Raw genomic sequence first — 26109 nt, forward strand, 5'->3', positions numbered from 1 at the left:
CACGTGTGTTGAGTTTGTTTTTTTCGATCAGATTTCCTGTTTTTGTCATTTCTGTTTTTTAACAGTAAAGGAACACACTACAAGTAATGGGAGGAACTCTTCAAAGAGAAAAAGGAAGTATTTTCTAAAAGGACTACATAGTGGGAAAAAACTAAAAAAAAAAAGCTTTTTTTCCAAGCTGTATTCAAGCAAGAAAATGATTTAATTCTGGGGGGGGAGTAGTGATTATATTTGCTTCAAAAACGTCACCACTTTCACTTTTTCGACAGCACATACGACTGCCTCTTGGACGACCCCTTCAAGCACGACTGGCCTCAACTTCCTGAACTTCCTGGCATCAACTACTCCATGGACGAGCAGTGTCGATTTGACTTTGGAGTGGGCTATAAGATCTGCACTTCAGTGAGTACAGCTTCCGTCGTGGGTAACGGCGCGAGCTCAGCCTTGGATAATTTGAACTTCATTTGCTCTCAAACAGCAGATGAAATTAGGACATCACCTGTCTGGAGATGTTCTTAGGATTTAAAAAGGGGCACTTGACATGTGCAAAGCTGAAACTGAACGTTAACTTTTTGCAGTAATTATGATGATGATGATGATGATGATGATGATGATGATGATGATGATGATGATGATGATGATGATGATGATGATGCTGACATCCATATCGGTCATGCTAGAAGACCCTTAATCCCAGGTTAATCAAGCATCTGCTTTACACTTCATGCTACATATTAATATGTTATATATAAACTTACATCATTCAGATTACTTCTACAGTGTAAGGACTGATACCAATTAGAGCTGTGTTTCAACAGAAATGAACTCTTACTCTGGAACAAGTAATATTACATTGATTTGATCGAGAACAGATGAAACTGCAACTTATTATTTGTGATAATCTTTGAAAGAAAAAGTTTCAAAGCACAGCACAGCACAGCTACAAAGTGAGAAACAAAATATAAAAGCGCAATAACAGATTAGATATTTGATGAAGTTGCTAACCTTGTAGCTTCACCTATCGATTGAAGACGCCATAGTCCTTATTATAGAACCTCCTTAAAATGCAGGGGGAAAAGACTTAAAAAATGTAGGAAAATAGACAGTGGCACTAAAAACAACATTTTTAGTGCCACACATGGTGGTACACTTAGAAATAAGATGTGTTTGTGTGTGGATCTTATTAACATACTTTTCTGCTTTTCCTATTCTACTTATGTTGGTCGGTCGGTCGTCAGTTATAATGGTTGTTTTTTTATCATTATTATTGTTGGGATTGGCAGACTTCAGTTATCTTCAAACTATATTTGATGTTGCAAAGGATTCCTGTATAGTATTAATATATTTTCCATGAAACTGAGTCTGTCATTGATGGTAGACGCATCATTAGAGCTGCAGCGTTTATGTGCCTGCACTAAATTAGAAAAAATCTGCACTGGTGTTGTTCAGCGCTGCTATAATAAGTAGGCTATTGATGCTGCGCACACACAGTTCATGTGTCATCGTGAGAGCTAACGCCGCAGGCAACGTTAAATTGACACCGATTCATACTGGTGTAGCTGACAGCTGGCCGGGGCTTCATCTCACCAGCCAACATGTGTCAATGCAGATGCAGAGCCCTCACATCCACACTTCCATGTGAGAAGTCAAACGTGTTTTTTTTACTGCAGGCTCCATGTTGAGGTTGCAATAGTTATCCAGTGGATGGTTTTCTCATATTATAGTATTTTCATCTTAAAAACATGTATGAATAAACGTAGCTATTAGAGTAGGAACAACAATGCTTCATACAGTATGTAGCAAACAAATAGAAAATGAAAAATACAAAATATGCAGGATATTAAGATAGACGATCAGATAGATACTACTAAGTTTTTAGGCTCTAGGAAGGAATTATTGCTTCGGCACAGCCCTGTGTCAATAAATGGGGCTTTCAAATCTTGTTTTCTAATGTTTATGTTGTCCGTTTATTGCACATTAATCTCACTAATACTAAAAGTGTGGTTTATCATTAAGCATAAATGACCAAAATGAACAAAGTGGAAAAAATCTAAAACTTTTCAAAACTAATTCTAAGCATAATATCTTCAAGTTTAAGCCTCATAACTGATTTACAGTTTCCTGCTTTTCCTCTTTCTTTTTTAAAGGGACACTGTGTAGTATTTATGGGTTTATATAACCCAAAATCCACTATTTTATACGTAGTTTATACATTATGTGCTCCTGCATTGTCTTGTCACTGTATAATAGTTTTTGTTTCTTTTTCGTAGTGTTTCAAAAGGTCATGTAAAATAACATGGTCGCGGGGCTCGTTAGCAGCGAGACGCCATGTTTCTACTGGAGCATGTAAGGACAAACGTGAGAGAACAAATCAAGCGTCGCTTTACTTGTAGCGGAAGTCCCGCCTCTACTGACGGAGCAGATACGATACACAAAAGACACACTTATACATCTGTATAAATACTAGAACCTCATCTGCTGACACGGAGAAAGACGACGAAGACGACATTTGACCGGCTGAGGATACCGTAGCGCTCAGGGAAGGGAGGGGGTGAGCAGAGGAGCAGTTTGTTGTTGGAAATTTCAGCCTCTCCTCTAGATGTCACTATAAACTACTTACTTCACCTTTAAGTGTTTTTTGTTGTTTTTTTGACTGTTGGTCAAAAAGTCAAAGTCACGCTTTAATAAGATTGCTTTTCTATGGGGGAATTACTTCTCATAATAGTTAATCAGGAAAAAAACCAGCAGATTAACCAATAATGTGTTTCATCTCAAGCTGGTTTTATGAGATAAAAGCACAGCACAATGAATGTCATGTGAAAGTAACTTTCTTGGTCTAACCCATCAACCTTTTCTTCTATGGGGACAAACGTCATTCCTGTTTAGTCTAATCCACACTAACTGTCGCAAGAAAAAGCATCCTGATGGACGGTATATAGCTATAACATGAAAGTAACTTTCCTGGTCTGAACCATTAACCTTCTCTTCTATGGGGACAGACGCCATCCCTATTTAGTATAATCCACAGTAATTGGTGGAATGTTCTCCTTCATAAAGAACATATGACTGCAATCAAGAGGCGAGTTCATGGACATTAAAATGCAGAATCCGAGTATGGTCCTGCGCACACATACATTACGTCGATATAGCAGAGGCCAATCTTCGCCTGCTGTTTGCTTCCATTTTGTGCAACCGAGTGAAAAAGGAGCCTCCTGTGGTGAAGGAAATCTGCAGTGTGTTTTTCACTTGGTGAACTTTGACCAGTCAAAATGCAACCTCAACCAATTGGTTGAACCCATTTGGCTCTGGTTTTCACAACCTTAACCCTAACCCTAATGTGAGCTGAACAATGAAGAGTGTATCATTATTGTCAACCACAACCTCAAATGTACATCGTTTCAGTTTGTGTCTGTGCAAGCCATGATACCACACAGACACTGAAAAATGCCTTCAAACCATAAAACAAAATAATATAACAGTTGTTGTTTTTTTTTTTATTCAATGATGGCATATTGATTATATATGTACATTTGTACTTTATATCTGTCGTGCCACATTTAATCAATAATGGATGAATGCAAATGAGCAATGACCACACACATATTTGCACAGCTAGTCTTATGTTAGCCTTTAACCTTACCTGTTTCTTATTAGTCTTTGCCTGAAAAGGTCATAATTAGATAATAAATACATGTACATGTACACACACACATTCACCAGCCAAAATGTCCCCACTTTCTCAAAAATATCCTCCCATCCTTTGATGGAATCCAGAGTACCCGGAGAGTTTTATCAGAAAGGGCACAATTATCAACAATTTGCTGGCAGATTCTAAGAATCCTTTCATCCTCCAAGTAAACAACAGTTGTGGATTATGGAATGCAGTGGATTATATTTGTGTCTTATACTAAAAGCCATTCAGTTTACTAATTGTCTAATTTACCTCATTAAACAAAGAGTCACTCAACCAAGCAATGAATCACATTTTTGGACTTGGTCAGAAACGTGTTCCATTTGTATTTAACATACAAGGGAATAAATGGTGTCATGCTGCATTGGGAAACAGAAATTAAATGGAAAATGAACATGATGTGCTGTGGGATTGTCTAACCACAGTGATGATAGATAATATGAATGATTAAAGATCTGCCAACATTTATAGTATTCCCATTAGCCTGAATGGTGATTAGGCTTCACTTACATCTAATTATAGGCAATGCATAAGCTGAGACGTGATGGAGATGGGACTAAATTAGCAATGTCTCAATAACTAGTCTGTAAAAAGATGGCAATGCTGATAGATGCCAAGCAATACAGCAAATGGGAGAAAATAACCCATGACAACTTGGTTTTAGTCATCTTCAAGTGACCACGCTGCTATAGTGGCTCAACATTATCTGTCATATACACTAGTCAAGAATGGTTGTTCAGCTCTATGAGTTTGCCCTGCAATTGACTGGCGTCATGTACAGCGTGTACAGCTGGGATTGTCTCCAGCGGCCTCCATGACCCTCATGGGGAGAACAACGTGGTAGACAAAGAAAATAGTAATTAAGGCGTGCATGTCCAAGCCTGGGTTCTGGCAAATGTGAACAGATAAGAATGAATTAATAATGTGCTGTAGTGATGCAGGAAATGGTGTGTGTGTGGCTAGAGTTTGCATCACACGACAGCTTGCCACTTAGATTAACTACTAATTCAATTAAATTCAATTTTATTTGCAGAGTGCCACATCACAACCTACATTATCTCAAGGCCATAAACCCAACCCTTCACACAATGAGCAAAGCACTAGTCATCAGTGGAGAGAAATAAAACTCTTTTAACAGGAATAAATCTATGACAGAACCAGAGTCAAAGATGTGTGACCATCTGCCTCGACGGGTTGGGGTGAAAGGAGAAATGGCAGAGGAGAGGTGGGGGACAGAAAGGGGAGAGTTCTGAGAGAGAGAGATGACAGAAGCAAAGGTACAAACTAGGGAGAGATAGAACAGGTTTAATGACATGTAATAAAGTCATATTCATGTGAGTGCACCACAGCTTTCCCAGTTTCCCCCAGCAGTCTGGGTCTATAGCAGCATAACTAAGAGCTGATTAAAGACAGAGAGGGTGTCATTATGAAATTCTTCCTGCAGCACCAACGTGTCCATTCATTTGATCTCATGCTTTATTGACGCATGCTTCCACAGACAAAGTTAAGTCCCGCTAACTATGCTTTGATTGGTTGGTTAAAGGTGCATTATGTAATAAATCTAAAGCAATTGACCATAAAATCCTCCTCATATGTCACAGAGACTCAGGAATAATGTTCATATAACAAACTGAACTCACCAACAACAACAGTACAGCCAAAATATTTGCATTTAAAAAAACATTTTGCAGACTGCAAATCATTTTTCTGTTTTGAAATCATGTTTTGGCATGTGGCGCCACCTACCGCCTTCTACCAATCATTGCAGTCAGTAGAGTCTCAGCTACCGAGCAATCACGGGTTGCCAGTTACGTCAGAAAAAAGAAACCTAAAAGACCTCGGTATTTTGAATTTGAATGTAGTAACCGTTTTTGGCCACATTCTTACATATGGTACCTTTAACTGGAGACTATGAACTCAGTCAACTGGAGAGTGTTTGGTTCATAGAGATCTGAAAACCTAATAATACAAGAGAAGGAAGGAAAAACCATGCAGAAGCTGATTTGTGAATTAAACGAAGATAGAACAAACTGACTGGTTTGAGAGACTCATTGAAAGAAACAGATCCTGAAAGTGACACCAACGGCTCATGTTGCTTACAAACACAACTGGCTATGGCAAAGCTCAGAGGTCCTCTCATGGTCTACTCGTCTGATCGTTGAGTTCAAAACACTTGCGACTTGATTGATTTGACCTGCAAAGTAACACAGAGGAGTGTTGCTGTTATTTTTATAGTTTTTTTAAAAACTATTATTTGTATTAGATTGATTTAAACAATCTGAACATACAGTATTTACAATTCTTATCCATATGTGTGTGCATGTCTTGTTTTTTTCACAGAAACAAGCAACATAATAATGACTCAGAAATCATGAGAAAATCTGACAGATGTGTCTTAGAAGAAGCAATTGTTTCATTCTGCATCTTTGCCTCTAGGTTATGTATTATGTGTGAGCAGGAAGCTACTTTTCCCACATAACGTTGGTTTTAACTTACCACTTCACGCACCCTAACACGTCACTTTTCTCTCTTCTCTGTATTACAGTTTCGTACATTTGACCCATGCAAACAATTGTGGTGCAGTCACCCGGACAACCCTTACTTCTGCAAAACCAAGAAGGGGCCACCTCTCGATGGGACGGAGTGTGCTCCCGGAAAAGTAGGTTTCTCTATTGTTGATGATACAATGTGGACAAAAGGAATGAGAACACTTGAAAAGAGAGTTCCCAGACACGGAGAGCATTCTTTAAAGCAACCAAGTGTGCACGCCATTGTTTTTATTTACATACACCATCACTGCAATACTGTAAACACAGTGTTTAATTGTAAAAGTGGGGGAAGGGAGGATTTTTGCAAGGTATTTGTACCAAGAAAAAACACATTTCAGGTCCATCGCTAATGTGCTGATGATTTATAATAATGTGTGGTTCACAGTGAAGGGTCAGATTTATACCAGAAGTGCTGGAAGGGGTTGAGATCAGAGCTCTTTAAAGGCCACTCAGGTTTTCCACACCACACCAGGAGAAACCCTTCATCAAGGAACCTGGAAATTGACTTCCCCAAACGTTTGACACAGAGTTGGAAGCACACAATTGTCTAAAATATCACCGTATTATGTAAAATCAAAATCGGGGAAATGAGGCACATTGGCGTAATCTCAGAAAACAGTCTGAGACCAGAGGTACACAGACACTGTTTTCCACATCATTTTGGCCAAGTCCTTTCACATTTTTTCCATTAATAACATTTGCTGGATCTCAAAAGAAGCCTGTTGTGTTTGGCTGACTTTTCTCCCTCCTTCTAACATGTCATCCCCTTCAGTGGTGCTACAAAGGTCACTGCATGTGGAAAATCCCAAATCAGGTCAAGCAAGATGGGGCCTGGGGATCATGGAGCAAATATGGGTCCTGTTCACGTTCCTGCGGAACTGGAGTTAGATTCCGGACACGTCTTTGCAATAACCCAGCGTAAGTGACCAAAGCAGCATCAACATGATTCTAATCCACACATGTGATTGATCATCTGAAAGAAAAGCCTTTGTTTATGTTTTACTGACACATTTTTCTCTGATGTCAAAATCTGGCACACACACTTGTGGCAGATGAACTCTCTTTTGTGCCATCAAAAGCTTTATCAATAATACAGAAACTCAAAGTAAAAAAATATTCCACAGTAAACTCATGTCCTATGTGTAAAATTGGCAGAGAATAATTTGGATTCCTCATTGAGTACATTTCTACATTTCTCGTCGTCATATACGACCCACAAACATTTCAAAGTGCCTTCATGGAATTCAAAAGAACTAATACTTGCCACGCTTCAGACTACTGTAGGTATTGTAGGAATCTGAGGGACAGTGAAAAATGTTTCTCTGGTTATTTCTTCAGTTTTCAGTCAGGCTGGGCCACTAAGAAGTTGGTTACGGGCTGCATGTGGCCCACGAGCCGCCATTTGAATAGACTGTATTGAATGAGACCTGTGTTGTTGAAGCATTCATTACACATTTAACACCCCCCATCTACATCAATGGGTCTTTAGTAGAGCTTGTCTCAAGCTTCCACACCTCCAACATCCTCACCTGGTCGCTGACCTCATCTATTCTGAACAGAAGAGATAAAACAGTCCCTTTATTTCCCATATTCATATTTATTAAACATATTCACTGCTGGGCTGAGTGAAAATTAGTGGTGAAGATGCATCTCATCATAACTGCCATACAGATTACCATAACTGGCATTGTATAACCAACTGCTCATAATGTCTCTCATACATGGACACAGTCATTAAAGAGAAAAAAAAAAAAGGATATCTAGGAGTGTGTCACCCCACAGGGAATTGTGTTGGTAAACACCATGGTTAAATGGTTAAATATAATATAATAATATATGTATATGTTTGCATTGGCATCTTTTTGTTGTCAAAAAATGATTTTCAAATCATATTAAAATATAAAGAAATTATTATTTTGTAATTTTATGGCCAATTTTAAAACAAAATCTAGTCAGATGTTCAATGAAATACAATGAAAAATGACAAAAGCCTACATAAAAACAAAGAAAACACTACAGATGCCCAACATTTATGTTAAAATCGAGAAGTTCAGTCTGGTATGTTTTAACACAGCATTTAGCTTTGATAATGCATTATTTGCACTTTTAAATACTGCTCTGCTCAGCAAAATGTCAAGGCTCAGCTTATGTCGCCTCAATATTTCATCATAAAAGCCTCGTGTTGAAGTAAATGACTGGATTTAATGCAGATATAGACCTTGAAAATGTTTTCGCTGTGAAAAAGACTCAAAACATCGGCGGTCTATTCTCAGCAGTGTGGCTCACTCACTTGAGATGCACCTGAGAGACGTTTTGTTATGGGGCAAATGAAACAAAAACTATTATACAGCGACTAGACAATGCAGGAGCACATAATATGTATTAAAAAGTAGATTTTGGGTTATATAAACCCATAAATACTACACAGTGTCCCTTTAAAGCAGCATAGAAATATTTTTACACAGATTTTTAAGACCAATTATTCACTCGTGGGCCACATAAAATGACGTGGCGGGCCACATCTGGCCCCCGACCTTGAGTTTGACACGTGATCTAGACATAAACTCTTTCCTGTGCTGCCATTATAAACACACAAATGCTCCCTCAGTCAAGTCCGATAGTTTTTCTAGATGGAGCCTGTTTTCAGATGGACGCAGCATTCATAAATGTTTCTGTTCATGAAGACCAAACAGAGGCATATCGTCGACCACAATAAACGTAAAATGTAAAACCTTTGTTGACTGATCTTAGAAACTATTCTAAACTTTTCGTTTTTTTGCACTTTCATGAGTCCGAAATATTTCACTTTCTGCCATAAATGATGTTTTTCATTATCAGCAATGAGCTGCACATGTACCTATACAGCGCCTCCTTTCAAAGTCTGTCCAGCTCTATAACCGCTTTACTATGTTTTTCATATCCAAGCATCACGTATGCTGTGAAATTATTAGCAAAATTATTCACAAAAAGACGATTATATTGAATGTAATCTATGTTTATGTAGTCTAATCCAGGAGTACGCCCCCACTAGAAAATGATATATAGGTAAATGAATTATGACACACTGTAGGTGGGTAATGTATGGTAATGGTAATTGTCAATTAGCTATGTTTATAAGCCGTGACAAACAGTATCTTCGTCATTTGTAATTAATTTTAGAAGCCTGAGGACCGAGTAACCTGTTGAGGGAGAATCCACACGTTTTATTCCTTTCATTTCAAACAAATGCTCAGTGTCTGCTCAGCTCTTCTCATGTCCATCTGTTTCCCTCTCCCCAGGCCGTCCAATGGTGGTCAGGACTGCCCAGGGGTAAATTACGAGTACCAGTTGTGCAACACTGATGACTGTCCCAAGCACTTTGAAGATTTTCGAGCACAGCAATGCCAGCTCCGCAATTCCCACTTTGAGTTCCAAAATGCCAAACACCACTGGCTGCCCTACGAGCATCCTGACAGTAAGTCTGCAACGTCTCCACAGATTGTTTCCTCCATTATGTGGCTAATGTTTTTAAAGCACAATCAAAGACCATCTGGATTTTTAGGGGCATTCGCGGCATTTGTCGCTCTCTCTGCATACTGACCAGAACACTGTGTTTAATGTGTCTCAGTTTTGTGTTTTTGTTGTTGTTGTAAAGTATAACTGCACCCCTTTGACAAAGGTGATAGATCGCCTCTGTGCAGATGCAGAACCTGTATCATATTTAAACTCCGCTTCTTCATCAGATATTGCTTTTATCTGGCCTCACATCATGGAGCCGTTTGCCACTTATTGGCACTAAATTGTTTTCAGTGTTGAGAGTCTGTCATGTAGAAAAAAAAGAAGTAAGAAGGCCTGCTGAGACTCCGCAGGGGCAGTGAGGCAGCAATTTGGGAACCCACGGTTCTGAAGTACAAAGCTTTTCAAAGATGGTGGTATTTGGCACTGAGCTGTACGGTACAAAAGAAAGTCCATGTGGTTTTATATAAGGTCAAGTTTTAATATGAATATAGTCTTCACTCCTTTAAGCCTTTATTATTAGAATGGTGTGCATTTACAAATGACTTATTTTAGATGGTTTAATTAAAAATTGTATTAATTCAGTGTATTATTACTAGCTAATTATTATGGTTTGTGGTGAGCTAAAGGCAAAGGACAGATTTGATGTTGTAATTTGCTGCTTTTATAATTAATTTCCAACAACTAGACAAAAAAATAAATAATGCCATTATTTGGTTCCTTATATAAAATCATACAATCTTGCACATAATAGAGGTTTTACATACAGAGCATCGCTCGTATCAGTAATTTGCAGAATGACTGTGAAAGGGTTCATTTGTGCACCAATGTGCGTGTTCCACGATCTAACAAAGCCACAGTGAAAGGTCTTTGTGACTGTCGGCTACCATCGGCTGACAGTGACAGCGGCGTGGAGAGTCAGGTGGTCAGTGGCTCCTCATTACTGTGGGAGTCAGGCAAGTTGTTCCAATAGCCTGAAAATAATATAGCCACTTCATGCAAGGATTGCGGCTCAAAGTGCTTCACAAAAAAGGAAAAATCCGATTTAAAAAGAAAAGAGATGCAAATACAACAGTAAAATACAACATAGGGTGCAACAAGATAGCAAAAGGCTAGAGAGAAAATAAATTTAAGTTGCAAATAAAACACCACACAGTGCGGAATAAAAAGGATATAGTTGAAGTCTAGAATAAAAAAGATAGATTTTAAAGGTGCATTATGTAATAAATCTAAAGCAACTGGCCATAAAATCCTCCTAATATGTCACAGAGACCCAGGAATAATGTTCATATAACAAACTGTACTCACCAACAACAACAGTACAGACAAAATATTTGCATTAAAAGAAATTTTTTGCAGACTGCAAATCATTTTTATGTTTTGAAATCATGTTTTGGCATGTGGCGCCACCTACCGCCGTCTAGCAATCATTGCAGTCAGTGGAGTCTCAGCTGCTGAGCGACCACGGGTTGCCAGTTACGTCAGAAAACGAAACCTAAAAGACCTCGGTATTTTGAATTTGAATATAGTAACTAACCCTAACCCTTGTTGGCCACATTCTTACATATGGCACCTTTAGGTCTTCTTTTGAAAATATCTAGTGAGCTGGCTTCCCTAAGGGTAGTGTGTTTCGGGGCCTAGGTTACAAAGGCTGAATCCCGTTTTCTTTTGACTGTTGTGGGACAATTGCAGTGTTATTCGTGGTACATAGCTAGCAAGGGAGTTGGCAATGTAGCTGGTCCTAGCCCAGGAAGTACTTCGTATACAAGGAGCAGGAGGAGCTTAAAGTAAACTCTAAGGCTTTCACACCTATAGTTCGATTTCTTTGGTCTGCACCAGTCAGAGAAATGTTACAATGTAGCAAACAGACGTGGGTACGGTTTGCTTTCACATATGCAGAGTTCTAAACGAAGACCATCGGCACCGGAACCAGGCTAACCCCCGATTTCCACTGGCGTGTCACCGCCACGTTCCATAAGCGCCGCTGGAGCTGATCGCTGCCACTCTTATCAATGTGAGCATTCCCACCGGGCACGCAGCGGTTTCTTGTGCGAATACGGCTAGCTCGCAAGGCTGTAACGCACCCAGTGGGGATTGAAGCTGGGGGTTGCTTAGGTTCCGAGGCGCTGATACGCCCGGTGGAAATCTAGGGTTTACCCCATATCTCATACATAATGCATTAAACTAGACCGTTTCGTCCCATCTGGTTTGGTTGCTTTCACACCAGAGGAGCCATACCAAAGTAGGGCGGATAAAGCAAGATAGGGCGAGGCCACCTCTTCAGGCAGGTCTCGTACCGGTTGGTTTGGTGCGCACCAAAGGACCGAGATTACATTCAAACCTACTCAAACGAACCGAACCAAATGCTGTGGTGTGAAAGGTGTGAAAGCACCCTAAATGTTACAGGTAGCCAGTGTTGGGCAACCAAGACTGGACTAATATGCTCCCTTTTCCTGGTTCTGGTTAATAAACGAGCAGCGGAGTTATGGGTGAGCTCTATCAATCGGTTTTAAATCTATCGGTTTTAGTGGTTTTAAAGGCCAGTAAAAAGTACATATGACTAATTCATTGGCTTGCAAGCATATAATGTATAATGTATATATGTGTACATTTATATTACAGGGCAAATACATGAATTGAAAAGGGCAAACAAGTATTTATAACAACAATAATTTCTGTTTCTGTTTGCAGCACAGCTCGGCATGTAAATCCATAATACACAGCTGTTTTCAGGCACAAGGCTTTGATTAACCTGCTGTAAGCTGACGAGTGTGTCACATAGGGTTAATGCAATTTTTGTTAATGTATTTTTTTTTTATTGGTTTAATTTAAGAGAAACCAATAGGAATCATTGCTGAGTAAGGCCTGGTCAATTTAAAAAGAATCATTGCCCATTAAATTGTGGGTAAATTGAAGTACACTCTTCGACATATTCCCACTTTCTTATAAAAGTTAATTTGCACTTGTACGTGGTTTTCTTTCCTCTTCAATTGGTAATCGTGTCTTTGCCATAGGCACAAACAGAAAAGTGGCATCACGTACACTCAGTTAAAGTGCTGTGAAGGAAAACTAGTCTTCAAAAATAGTGCAACCTTTCACAATCTTCATGTTGTTACATATCTAAATCCTTGTTGTAATGATTTCATGTTATGTCCTGTAGCCAACAAGAGGTGTCACTTGTACTGTCAGTCAAAGGAAACGGGAGACGTGGCGTACATGAAGCAGCTGGTGCATGATGGGACGCGGTGCTCCTATAAAGATGCTTATAGTATCTGCGTGCGTGGAGAATGTGTGGTAAGTTGTTGTTTTTTTCTTTTTCAGATGTTGACATAACCTGAACCTGGTAATTATGCACATTAGAGGACGTCAGTTTGAAGAAATTAAATTACATAGTGTAATGATAATAACAATACTAATGTTATGATAACTGCAGTCACAGCACTGGTTTGAACATGCTGTAATTAGATCCAGAGCACTTGCTCACTGCTGTTTTTTGGTGCAATTGTAGTTAAAATGTGTAGATTTTAACTACATGACTTAATTTTTATAGTAGCAACACAAATTGAGAGCCAGACAAAACAGTTGGTTATTGAACCTAATATTTTTGTAGGCTCACCCCAAATATGGAATATACTGTGACAAAAATCAGATTTTACAGTTTCATAGTGTTATTAGTTTCTTTGCTCCTGTTGTAACAATTAAAGTATAGTGTAACAAAAAATATTTTTGGGATTTGTGGACAGAAAATACATTTGAGGATGTTTGGCAAACTTCTTAAATTTACATGTTCTCACGTTGTCTTGACTAAACAATTAAATAAATAATAGGGGAAATAATTGATGGTTTAATCAGTGATGTTAATACGTGTGTACATTTGAAAATATAATACCAGCATCCTTGACGAATGACGTATCTTCAATCTGACTCTGACACCAAAATCTCAACAATTAATGTGCATATGTCTTTTGTATAACTTTTGTCAACAATTTGGCAAAACAACCATTTTGGTGCGGATTATACCAATTTTTTATTTTTTTTTTTACTGTGGTTTAACTTGTTTTCACTCAGTTGATCGAAAAAAATTGTATTGTATAATTGTAAAGGAGTTTAGTACGTTAGCTCAGTTGCATTGCACGTTGCCTCATTCTCACTAGATCGTGTAAAGTAAGTGTCATTTTTGGATCAAATTTCATTAATTTTGTCACTAAAGTTTCCTGATATCCTGCTGTCCTTAACACTCACTGAACAAGAAACAAAACCTCTCTGGTGGAAATCACAAAAAGACTTACTTGGTAACTCTGCAGTTTTGAGATATTATATTGCTAAGTAAATAAAATGTAATATACATCTTCGTCCATGACAACTTGAGTCTAAATTTCCAAAGGCTGTCACATTTGTTTGTTTTCTGATATCTTAAAAATTTCACAGTGAAAACAACAGACCGGTTGACTTCCCATCACATAATTGTTGTGTATTGTAGTTTTTCATGACCAAAATGATTGATCTCTTGTGTGGGTTTGTCTTCTTTTGGGGGGGTTTGCAGAAAGTTGGCTGTGACAGAGAAATTGGCTCAAGCAAAGTCGAGGACAAATGTGGGGTTTGTGGTGGGGACAACTCCCACTGCCGCACCGTCAAAGGAACCTTCACTAGAACTCCAAAGAAAGCTGGTAAGAATACATGAATTAATTATTTTTACGGAGAATAAAAAACCTTTTCTTTTTCTCAGGACTGGTTTTCCCCAGATTTTCCCTGAAAGTTTAATCAGTCCATCTAAGCTTCATGACTGAATGATAATCCTTAATAAGACTCAACACTCTTTTTTTTATTATTCTTCATATTTTATGATTCATTAAGATAGTCATGGGAACATAATAGAAGGGAGATAAAAGAGAAACCAGCAATGAATTGGTTCATGCTGCCCACCACTACCCTGCGGTTAACTGATGCTTTTTTTTTGTCTTTTTGGTTTGTTTTCGGGTCCTTAGATAAAAAATAAATATGACTGTGACTCAACACATAATACCAGTTAATATGACACCTTCAGGGCTACACGGTGGACATGTGGCTCGCACTGTTGCACTGACAGCAAGACAACAGATCACATTTTCTGTGTGGAGTTTGCATTTTCTCCCCCATGTGCATGAGTGTTTCTCCTGTTTCTCTGGTTTCCTCACTTTAAAGTGACTAAAGATGTGAATGTGAGAGTGAATGGTTTTTTTCGTCTCTATATGTTGCCCTGTGATGGACTGGCGTACCCCGCCTTGAGCCCTATGTCAGTTAGGGCTGCCACTAGTCATCGACTACTGTATCGACTAGTCGACTAACATATTTTGCATGGGACATTTTCAGCCGCCTCGATTCTGTTGCATCCTATTCTGTCATTGATTGATTCTGTCTGACACAGATTTTGTCTCACTCTGAGCTAATACTATTGGCTACGGTGAAACATTGATTAGCGTAGCAATGCATGCAGTGGAATACACACCATGACGTCACTAATGACCCGTGGAAGACTAAATTAGTCGTCGCCTAATTTTGCCATTGACTATTACGGCAGATGTCCACTGGACGCGTTACAGCCGCGGCACGCAATCGGTAAGGTCGCCGTTTGCCTTCCATTCTAATCAATGTGAGCATTTCCACCAGACGCTGGGGGTACCAGAAGCAACTCGCTGCGCCGCAGCGCTATAGACAGGTAGCAGCCCCTTTTCAAAATAAAACCCAATACGCAGGTCTTATAGCCTATCACAACTTCACATCAACATAACGTCGTGACCGGTGCTTCGTTCCTCTGGGCAGAGGACGAAGCAAAACCGTGCCGCGGCTGTAACGCGCCCAGTGGAAATCCGCCTTTAGTCGACTAGTCGTTGCGGCCCTAATGTCAGCTGGGATTGGCTCCAGCCCCTCAATTATTTATTGACAAGGAAATGTTGAATTATAATCAGTTAGCGGTTTTTAGCCTTTAACCCTTATGTTAAGTTTGTTTGACCAGTATTTGCTGCCTGGGAATTGATAATTAAGGTAAAGCATGACGGTAACTGCTTATGGACACAATAAACTCTTGTGTGGTTAAATTGTCAAAAATTGTCTCAAGAGACTGCTCCAGCCTTCAAATATAATGTCATGTGACAGATGGAGTCTGAAGGCTTTTCTCATTTTATAACTTGCCCTAGGATGAAGGCATTCAGTATAGAAACACATACCTCAGCTTCTTTCACAACATGTTTCATGTCTAAAGTGATTTCTCATTACGATGAAGGTCCTGGGTGACGCCAAAGAAGCAAAAACGGACTAATTAATGATGATAATCAATAAAAAAGTAAATACAACAATCTTTTTTTAATTGTTATTCCCTGCATAAAAACTAATTAAAAACATAATTGAACCCATTGACGATTGTGGCTCACAGCTTGTAGCGCTGTAAGCTGCATGCAGATAAGTGGCAAATTGGCTATTACTTTCACATCATTTGTCTGGCTAAATAGACAATCAAAGCAAATACTAGCACAGGTCCCCCCCCTCGAAAGCACAGTGTACCATGAGGTGTGTGAGCTCCACTTCTGCAGTAGAGAAAACACGACCATTTTGTGCCGAAGTTATAGTCAATCTCCCGAGTTCACCTGTGTGTAAAATGTGCAGTATAACTAAAGGGGACTCGGCTTGACCGACCTCATGGAAAAAGGGTCAAATTGGGGGGGAAAGAGTAAAAATGTTCCCTTTGTAGACACTCTTAGCTGGGTTCTCAGTCCACACTGCTTGGTATCTATCTATAATGTTTGAGTGGAACGCGAAGGTTCATGCTTGAGCTTGGAGAATCTGAATCAAAGACCTCAAACTACATTTTTTCATTTGACCTTGTGTGGATGTTGGTCTTCTCCTCCTTTACTTCTTTATAGCTTCTCCCTTTAGGAGTAACCACAGTGAATCATTTTTCGCCATCTTGCCCTCTCCCTTCTTCATCCTAACATAAATCTATGTATCTTTAGATCTGCCTCCTGTCTTTTTAACAGTACTGCTGTCTCCAAGCTGGACATCACAGCAGTTCTCACAACTGTCTTGTAGTCCTTCCCTTTCACTTTTGCTGCTGTCCTTCTGTCACACATCGCTGACCCTGATCATCTCCACCCGCTCCACCCTGCCAGGACTCTTTCTCTCCTTCCTTCATCTCCCTAACCTGTCCTACTTTTCTTTGCCATCCACTTCCTGTGGATACTTTCTTGTAACTCCTCAATACGTTTCCTTATCTCCTTTCCTCTGTAAAGAGGAAACACCAAACACCCTCTTGGCTGTATCCCTTACAGTTTTAGTCGCCTGGTATCTCCTTACTACCTCTCAGAGCCTCTCATGACTCCTCCCTGATCTGATAGTATATAATCTACCCGTGAGCATCTTCCTCCACTCTTATAGGTCACTCTCTGCTCCTCCTGAAATATGTATTCACCACAGCCATTTCCATGCTTTTCACAAAATTGGCAATCATCTATCCTCCCACATTCCCCTCCTTAACCCTAAAGCGATCCAACACCTCCTCGTCACCTCTGTTCCCAAAATGCCCATTGGCATCTGCTCCAATCATCACTCTCTCCCCCGTGGGAAAACTGTCCAACACTTCATCCAACTTACTCCAGAACTCCTACTGCTCTTCTAACTGTCAGCCAACGTGTGAGGCATAAACAGTGAGAACATTCAACATCACACCTTCAATTTCCAGCTTCACACTCATGATTCTGTCTGACACTCTCTTCACAAACAGTTTCTTTACAATTACCACTGCCCCATTTCACTTTCTATCAAAACAATCCGTTTTCCTTCTCTCCATCATATCAGCCAGATCTCTCCCTTTACTGGTCATAGTCCCTACATTTAAAGTCCTTCCCTTCCTTCTCTCGTGTTGCCTCCTAACCCCCTCTCCTCTTCTTTTGTCTTCGGCCAACATTAGCACAATTTTCATTGCCTCTCTCTTGGTGAACAGCACCAATGCTTGGGACCGGCACTAGGATTACACTAAATGTGGCCCCCAGTGGTTGTGTTACCTTGTGTGTCTGTAGTAAACAGTATTTAATATGGAGCTGTGATCATACTCTGTTGGTATTTTAAGTATTGTGTGGTGGCAAAGTGACAAAATGAGAAAACATTTTATTCCCTGGGTTGGACTTTTAAGGCCCTGGTATACTTCCGTGTGCATGCCGCAAACACTGGGTCCACATATCGTGGACCCTGGTGTACTCACTTGTCAGGGTCCTCTAGTATCTGACTTCACCATCAGATGGCGGTACAAGTCTAGAGGGAATGGGACGCATTCTTATCAAAGTTATCTGTTTCGAGCGTCGTATCAGCTGAAAGGTCCGTCGGGCAGGGGAGTTGGGATGTCAGCCGGTTCAAGGGGTTGCCAGGTATGACTTTCCTTGGCGACTACTTCTTCTGACCGGAAGTTCCAATTAAAGTTCGAAGTTCGCTGTTTTGGTGTGTATCTGCGCCATTACCTCGTTTTTGAAGTCCTAAACTTTTGAAAACAGTTACGAAAGTTACAAAATCTGGGCTGCACGTGCAGCCTGCGCGTTGCACGTTGATGATGCAAATTTCGCTGTGCATGGAAGTATACCAGTGAAGAACTGTTACAGTATTAGCAGGTAGGATGTTTGTTTTTTTGGGGGGTTTTTTTTAATGTGTTTTTAATCACAGTATTTTATATTAAGCTGCCTTGTTAAAATGTCATGGGATCATACAGGTGAAAGTATAACTTGACTTCAGACAGTTGGATTAGATGAATACCCATAGTAATTAACAGAGATAATAAAAGATAATAACTTATTTATTAATGCATTGTCCTTTTTCACCAATCAAGCTCATCAAAAATTAAACTAACAAACTTTTTCCAAACAGCTTTAATTGAAGGCACGTCCCTCAGGTTATGTTGCATGACTGCACTTAAAACTCATTAACCTAATGAGTGTGAGATAAGTAAAATGTCCCTGTCATTGATTAGCTTTTCATAATAACATGATGTATCACCGCACAGTGATTGATGCCCTTTTAAGACTCTGTTTCAATAATGTGTCATCACATGTATTTGCTGTATGAAAAGAAATGATATGAAAAGATGAACATGGGGTTTGAGACACAAGCTCTCGCACAAATTAAAATGTGTGTAGTGAGCGGCTCAACGTGATGAAAGTGTCAAAGAAATTATGATCCGTTTCCCTTTTATCTCCCTCTTATTTAACCACCCACCCTTTTTTGACAGGGAAACAGTTAAGCAAGAGAGCCCAAAAAGAAACCTCTTTGTTGGAAAACACAATATGCAAGTATCCAATGCTCCTGTGTCCCTCGCAGACTGTTTTTCTGTCCATTTTTGTTTTTGTCTGTATAGCTTGTAGTGCCGATGGACGCCTAACGCCGTAGAGTAAAGTGGGATGAGAGCTGTTGTTTCTTCTGCTCCGTGTTACTAATTAAGTGTCTATTTTCGGTCTGACTCGACTTTAGTGACTGTCACTGACTCCTTATACAACAGAGGAAAATGTTTTTGGATTCATGTGGTTATTTCATGTTAGTGTGTGTCTTGCAGTCGCTTCAACAGCCTAACAAACTAACTTAAAAGTCTCAAGTGTCACATTAAACATGCATAATCAGCCACATAGCAGCTGTGTGACTGAATGGAAACTGGCATAGTGATACTACGGGGGTGAAGCTAGTGATACATAGCTTCACCCCGTGCATCAACACTCAAAGGATCTTTTTAGACATCCACTTTGCAAGCGTTTTGTAGTTGTTTTTTTTTATACCAAAAACCCTCAGATTTTAATTCACATCGATTGTCCACTGTTGTCTTAAAAGTGAAGTGGCAATTTTTTGCTATTGCAGTTTGTTTTTTAACATACTGTGGACCGTGTATTATTTGCCATGCTGCCACATGCTGCCTCCTCCTCTGAACCCCTGCTCCAGTGTTCCACTCGCACGTGTTATAACCTCACCGACGGTGATGCGTGTGCGTCAGTACACTGACGCTGTAGAACCTGCTTGTCAACTCCAAGGGCCAGTAATTACACCCCTGAGGTTCGGTCCTGGTGATGCGCAAGTGTCTCTGTGCCAGCGAAAATAGTTTGCCTTCCTCCTCCAGTGTTAGTCTCTGTGGTTCGTGCTCTGCTAATTCAATTAATCATTGTAGGTTTTGCAGGGAAAAGAGGATGTAGATGGAGTGGAGAAGAGAAACTGTGACAATAACTAACTGATGCATTTCATTTTTAAAGGGAAGACCAGAGGAGCTTTCTCCTTGCCCAAAGGAGCACGGAATGTAATTTTGAATGAAACGGAAGACTCTAGAAATGTACTTGGTGAGTCATCCTAGGTTTGTAAGTGGTGGACATCCATGACAGAGGGCGACTTTGCTTCCCTGTAGTCTGAAAAACCTGTTATTTCTGCCTTATTGAAACATGGCTGAAGGTTTTTATTCATACTTGCATTCCTGTCACAGCAACCCTATGAATGGAAAATGAATGAGACAGTAGATGGATATGAATAAACCACTCAGGCCTGTTTTAATAAAAAAAAAAACATTTCCCTGCTCACAATTGAGGGAAAGCTGATGCAACATCCCCTTTAATTCTCAAACGTTCTTCAAACGTCTTTGTAGACCGAAGCAAAACAAAACTTTTGGAGCTCACGAGATGTCCACCTCTGCAAACAAACAGATTGTTACTGTACCTGTTTATCTTAACTTGTCTCTGTCTTATCTTTCCTAACACCCCCTCCCCCCCTCTCTGCTTCCACTGCTGCTACAAAATTGACAAAGGCTACCTTAAGATGTTTCTTATTCCTCCTGGAGCTAGACATGTGATCATACAAGAACATGAGGCCTCCCCTCAAATTCTTGGTAAGTGTGACCTCATATCACGTACACACAGATGATTGCTAAAAAATAGCTCCTTGTCATCATTTTCCTGTATGACTGGAAAGGAACATATAAGGTTAAATCATAGCTATCAGATACATAATTTAGTCCATGCTCAGGCTTCCTCATTGATTATTCATCGATATAATTTATCTGCTTTATCTCGATGATTAGGTACTCGAGGATGAGGTACTGATTATTATTCATGTACGGTCATAGAATTAAGCACTTTAAAATCCAGAAAAAAATCAGGCTCAGAGTCAGAAGAGAGTGATTCATGTTTATAGTATAGGAAAACCACCATTATGGCTTAAAGTGATGTGTCTTTATGTTTCACAAACCAAACCACAAAACAGCAACAGCGTCTGATCTGCTAATAACATTTTGGGAAATTTCAACTGGACATTTTCAAAGTTGACAATTGGGAACATAAATATAGTTGGAAAAAAATATGTAGTAGCATAATATTGGCTAAAACAATGAACATTCAATAGAATATTCTTACAACTCCCCCTTCAAAATGTGAATATAAAAAAGTCTCATTAAAAATGTAAAATTCAAACAGCTTTAAAGAAGCTCTGCCTGTTCTGCATTTTGCCAAATACTTTCAGGCTTATCCCTGAACCTCAATGTCCTCGATGTTCACTTCCTCAACATTGGAGGGGAACACTGCTTTAATTTTACATTTTTAATTAGACTTATGACAAAAAAAAAATATTTTTATGTAATGAATTTTTATATTAATCATTTTTTTTCTCTTTTTTTTTTTATGATCCCAAATTTCCAGTGAATTTTCATTCATTCATTCATTCATTCATTCATTAAATTCCCCAATTTCCCATGGCAATTTGGAATTTTTCCAAAATTCACAATCAAACATTTCCATGGTTAGTTTCTGGAAATTTACCAGAAACTTTTGTGAAGTTTCTGCCCCCTATCCAACGCCACTCTTAATAATCTTACAGTGACGTCACAAAATCATGTAGTCGGGAAAAGCTCCTGAAAAACAAAAAGTGCCAGTGCCAGTTCCAAGCTGTAAGAGTTCACTGTGCACTTTAAATCCCTTGAGATTAAGAAATATATATCACAGACCCTGACAGACTGAATGTATCTGATCCTGACAATAACTTTTCCCGTGTATGGAAACTCCCAGAGCAGACATTATTTCACACCTGCAGTGTTACATCTCCAACTTTCTGATAAAACTTTCCCTCAGTCTGCTGTGCAGAACACTTGCACACCGAAATAAAGGCATGTAAAATGAAAATTAATTCAGGTCGGGCGTCTGTCAGGACACAGACAATTCCCTGTTTTTGAAAATAGACAAAAGACAATCAGTTATTGTCGACATTCTATTATCAAAACTCAAAGCGTCGTTAAAAATGAAGACAATATCACGCTTTCTTTTGCATTCATAGGATATTGAGGCAGTTTGTCAACCTCAGGCTGAGCCATGGAGATTGTTATTTTGATCGCTGCTCTGGCCTTATTTTCTGACACACCAGCTGCTGTGCCATTGTGTGTGGGTATTTTTTATATATATTTTGCGCATGATTGATAATTTCAGTCCCATGAGCCTCATGTGGAAGATAAAGCGATAGACAGTGAATAATCATTTCAGTGACAGTCAAGTCCCTCTCTTTGTCTCAGTCCTGGTCTTTGTTCTGTCCAAGATACAAACAAAACAGAGCTGTTATCAATGTAGTAAATTCATAATAAGGTGGATAAAAGTCTGACCATGTGGGACTTCTTTTTTTTTTTTTTTTTTTTAATCCACTTCCAAAATGAGTATAGTAGGCATAAATCACAGTGCATTGACATATATTTCAATGTCCTATTACAAGGATGGGACCTCCTCTGATTAGGAAGGAAATTATACCATCAGAAGCAGCTGTAATGAGTCCTCCTCCCCCACACCCACAACCAACTCCTACATCCACTACGCGCTTTAAAAAAAAAAAAAAAATAAATGTGTTCCAGCTGAACCTATTACTCGTCAAGAAGACGCAATCACAGACATTCAGGCATGTAATTCTTGGTACTCAAAGAAACTGATTTTTATTTCATACGTGCATGATTAGGAAGAAATGACTACCTCCCTGTGAAGGAAAGGCAGCATGTCAGCTGTTTGGTGGGAATACTCATGATTGGCAAAAACTCCCTATACTATCAGCCACACCGGCAGGAACTCAGGACAGTCTCACAATGGAGATTCAATAATCCTATGTATAGCAATCCTGCCTTCTATAGCTTTTAACTCGGATGTGTCAGGACCAGTAAAATAATACCATAATAATCCATGATCAACAAAATGTTCTATTTTTCCATTTAATGAAGTATCTTTTTACAAAACAACCTGAAATGTACACAATATTATGCCTAAGTTTATCATTTACAAAGGGACAAAACATGTAGCCACAGGTATCTGGAACTGAAAAATATAATATTTCACAAATTCATCCTAGGGCCCGGATTGGACCCACTTGTGGGCCCGTTCTGGCCCACGGGGCCGCACGTTTGACACCCCTGTTTTAACTTGAGAAAGCTCTGCCATAGTCACTCAGTTTCCCGCAGTGTCAAAACAATACAATAGATGGTAGCAATTGTTAAAAAGAAAAAAAAATGTGAATCTGCCTAGCGACTGGAATCAAATAATTGATATTGAAATTTTTCTTGACAGTTTCAATACATTCATGTCGCAGGGCACGTTCCGTACACAGGAGGCTGTTCCACACAGAGAGGACATACAGTACAAATAGTCACAACCATAGAGGACATACATAGTCATAGACACTTACGGCACACGTGGACATCTTATACTGCAATCCTAATATATCATAATCCTGACTTTTTCACAACAGCCAAATAAAAACGAGATCTTTTTACAGCAATATCATATCGTTACTCAAAGTCTAGTCGGTGTCTTACAAAACCGCAGTTTCAAATCAACATCATCAAAAGCCGTGATAGTAATGGTAAGGATAAGGCACACACAAAAAAAAATAGTTGAAGAGATGGATAGTTGTATTTATAAGTTAAGCAATGATCGATTGTCAACAAAAATGTTTGACCAATCCTTTAGGAAGACATTAGTGATAAAGAGTATATGTGTATAAAAATGAACATTTTTCATCACACCTTCTGATAACAAGAAAATAACACTGTCTCAGACATAAAACAGAGGTTACGAAATACACTTTTAGCAGCTTCTAGACAGCATCGTGATGCAAACATCTCTTACATGCATCTTACTTTTCACTAAGCCGGACGCACTCAAGACCACTTGTGCTTCTTATGCTTGAAAAAAAAAAAAAAAAAGCTTTTAAATGTATCTTCTCCACTACTTGAGTTTTACAGAGTGCATCCATCCCTCCTCTCACTGTCATTGTCTGTGTAATGACGTGCTGATGGATCGCACGGAAGAATGTTTTTTCACATGCTTCTATTTCAAGGATTAGTGTTTTCTGTGTTCGTTTCCTGCTGCTGTTAGTTCAGTGTTATGTGCATAGTCATGATAGCAGCAATGGCTCAGTAAAAACAAAAACAAAAGTCTGGAGCACAGGTGGATTATGGCAAGCTTTTGTAGATAGTGCATCATTAGTTAACTTAACTCACCTATTCAACTGATGTTGTTTCGTCTGCTGCAGTTTACTAGAATGTGAGGTAAGTAAACCTTAGTGAGGAGACCAGATAGATTTTTTTTATTATTATTATTTCCAAAACATTTTCATTATTAAAATCAAACTAATTTTACTGGAATTCAAGCTTTGTTTTACAAATATCTTCCTTTCTTTCTTTTATTTTTTTGAGGACAATACAGTTCACCGTTACACAAACCCATAATTACTTTTGTGACATGATTTAAAAGGAGCAGTGAGAAGAATATCATTCTTATTTGTGTCTGCCTTAACTGAAACTCAAAGAGTCTTCGATGGTCTGTCACTTACAGTTAACTACACCCTCATCAACAGCCTCGATTATATTAAATACAAAAAAACAACCTTAAGTGTTAATTTAAACATCTGTTTGTCTTTATACATAATTTTAAAATGAAAAAAAACATTTGTACAACCCTTCAAATCATTCTGTTGACAATTACAAGATTTTCCTCCAACAACAGAAGTATAATTGTGTTCAAACAATATCTAGAAAAACAAATCATAACCAAACATTCAATGTAGAGAAATAATCCACATCTGTATTTCAGTATCCCCAATATGTTTTTGTTTTCGATGAAAGTGATATCAAGTCCAAATTAATTAAAGATGGTCTTCTATATTTTAAAATATAAATGTGCAGTATAAAGTATGTTGATATCAAAAACCTCCAAAATTGAAAATCAAGTATACGTTCATGATGGTGGAACTGACTTCAGACAATGTTTGTCCAGCGCTGTGTGATGGAAACCGTTTGCAAAGCCTCAGCGTGCAAACATTAAGACAAAAACAGTGAGGGCTTCAACATTTAAACATAAATGTGATTGGAATCAGTGGCTAATAAAAAACCCATTTTCTGTGTTAGATTACTTTCACAGCATGTCCCTTGCAGAGGGAAGTGCTGCACTCCAGCACCAGAGTAAAGAATTCGCTGCAGAGACGCGAGTTACTTCAGCGTCTTTTATGTCAAATGAATACTCCTGCTAAGATCCGCGTGAATTTTTATTTATAGTGCCAGATTATACTATACATTATCCCAAAGGTATGGTGGTCGACAGGGGCAAACGCACTGTAAACCTCAAAACACCAGCAAATAAGAAAACGCCAGCAAGTAAAAAAAAACGAAGTGCTCTGGGTCTGTGGGGGGCGCTGTCGTGCAGGTCTTCGACCAACCTGTTGACTCGCAGTGTTGGGCCAAAACTTTTTTTTTTTTAATAAACTTTATTTAAACTTTTCCAGTACACATATACACATATACAAAATACCTCAAAGGGAATATAAAATTGCATCTCGTCGATCTATTTAGCAAAACTAAAATAAAATAAATAAAATCTACAAGGCTTTGTTGAGTACAGTGTAAACAAATCAATCACAACAAGGCAATAAAGTCAAGGTTACAATCGAGGTATCCTTTCTAAATGACGAGATGCAAATGTATATTCCCTTTGAGGTATTTTGTATATGTGTATATGTGTACTGGAAAAGTTTAAATAAAGTTTATTTAAAAAAAAAAGTTTTGGCCCAACACTGCAAGTCAACAGGTTGGTCGAAGACCTGCACGACAGCGCCCCCCACAGACCAGGATCACTGCCGTTTTTGTTACTTGCCGGTGTTTTCTTATTCGCTGGCGTTTTGGGGTTTGCAGTGCGTTTGCCCCTGTCGGGCCACTGTAAAAAAGGCGCATTACTGTACATACTGACGAACATTTTACTTTAGAGTTTCTCACTTTTGACCGAAAAATGTATGAGTTTGAAGCCAATGATGACGTTCTCTTTTTGTTATTAAGGAAGAAAAAGATATTTTACTCTTCTCAATAGCACATAACAAAAT

The 26109-nt window shown here is 39.0% G+C and overlaps 1 protein-coding gene across 1 annotated transcript in view; it reads left to right on the top strand.

Moving 5' to 3' along the window:
• adamts3 (ADAM metallopeptidase with thrombospondin type 1 motif, 3) overlaps nucleotides 1-26109 on the top strand; it is a gene marked incomplete at its 5' end in the record, with an annotated part of 149063 nt that overhangs the window by 109026 nt on the left and 13928 nt on the right. The window contains 8 exons of the mRNA XM_083904897.1: nucleotides 270-402; nucleotides 6237-6350; nucleotides 7013-7158; nucleotides 9519-9694; nucleotides 12896-13029; nucleotides 14279-14402; nucleotides 19983-20066; nucleotides 20525-20605. Of these exons, the coding sequence (XP_083761023.1) occupies nucleotides 270-402; nucleotides 6237-6350; nucleotides 7013-7158; nucleotides 9519-9694; nucleotides 12896-13029; nucleotides 14279-14402; nucleotides 19983-20066; nucleotides 20525-20605 (992 nt within the window). The remainder of the gene's footprint in view (nucleotides 1-269; nucleotides 403-6236; nucleotides 6351-7012; nucleotides 7159-9518; nucleotides 9695-12895; nucleotides 13030-14278; nucleotides 14403-19982; nucleotides 20067-20524; nucleotides 20606-26109) is intronic.

The sequence above is a fragment of the Microchirus variegatus genome (genome assembly GCF_963457635.1).
Source record: "Microchirus variegatus genome assembly, chromosome: 18".
Lineage (NCBI taxonomy): Eukaryota > Metazoa > Chordata > Actinopteri > Pleuronectiformes > Soleidae > Microchirus > Microchirus variegatus.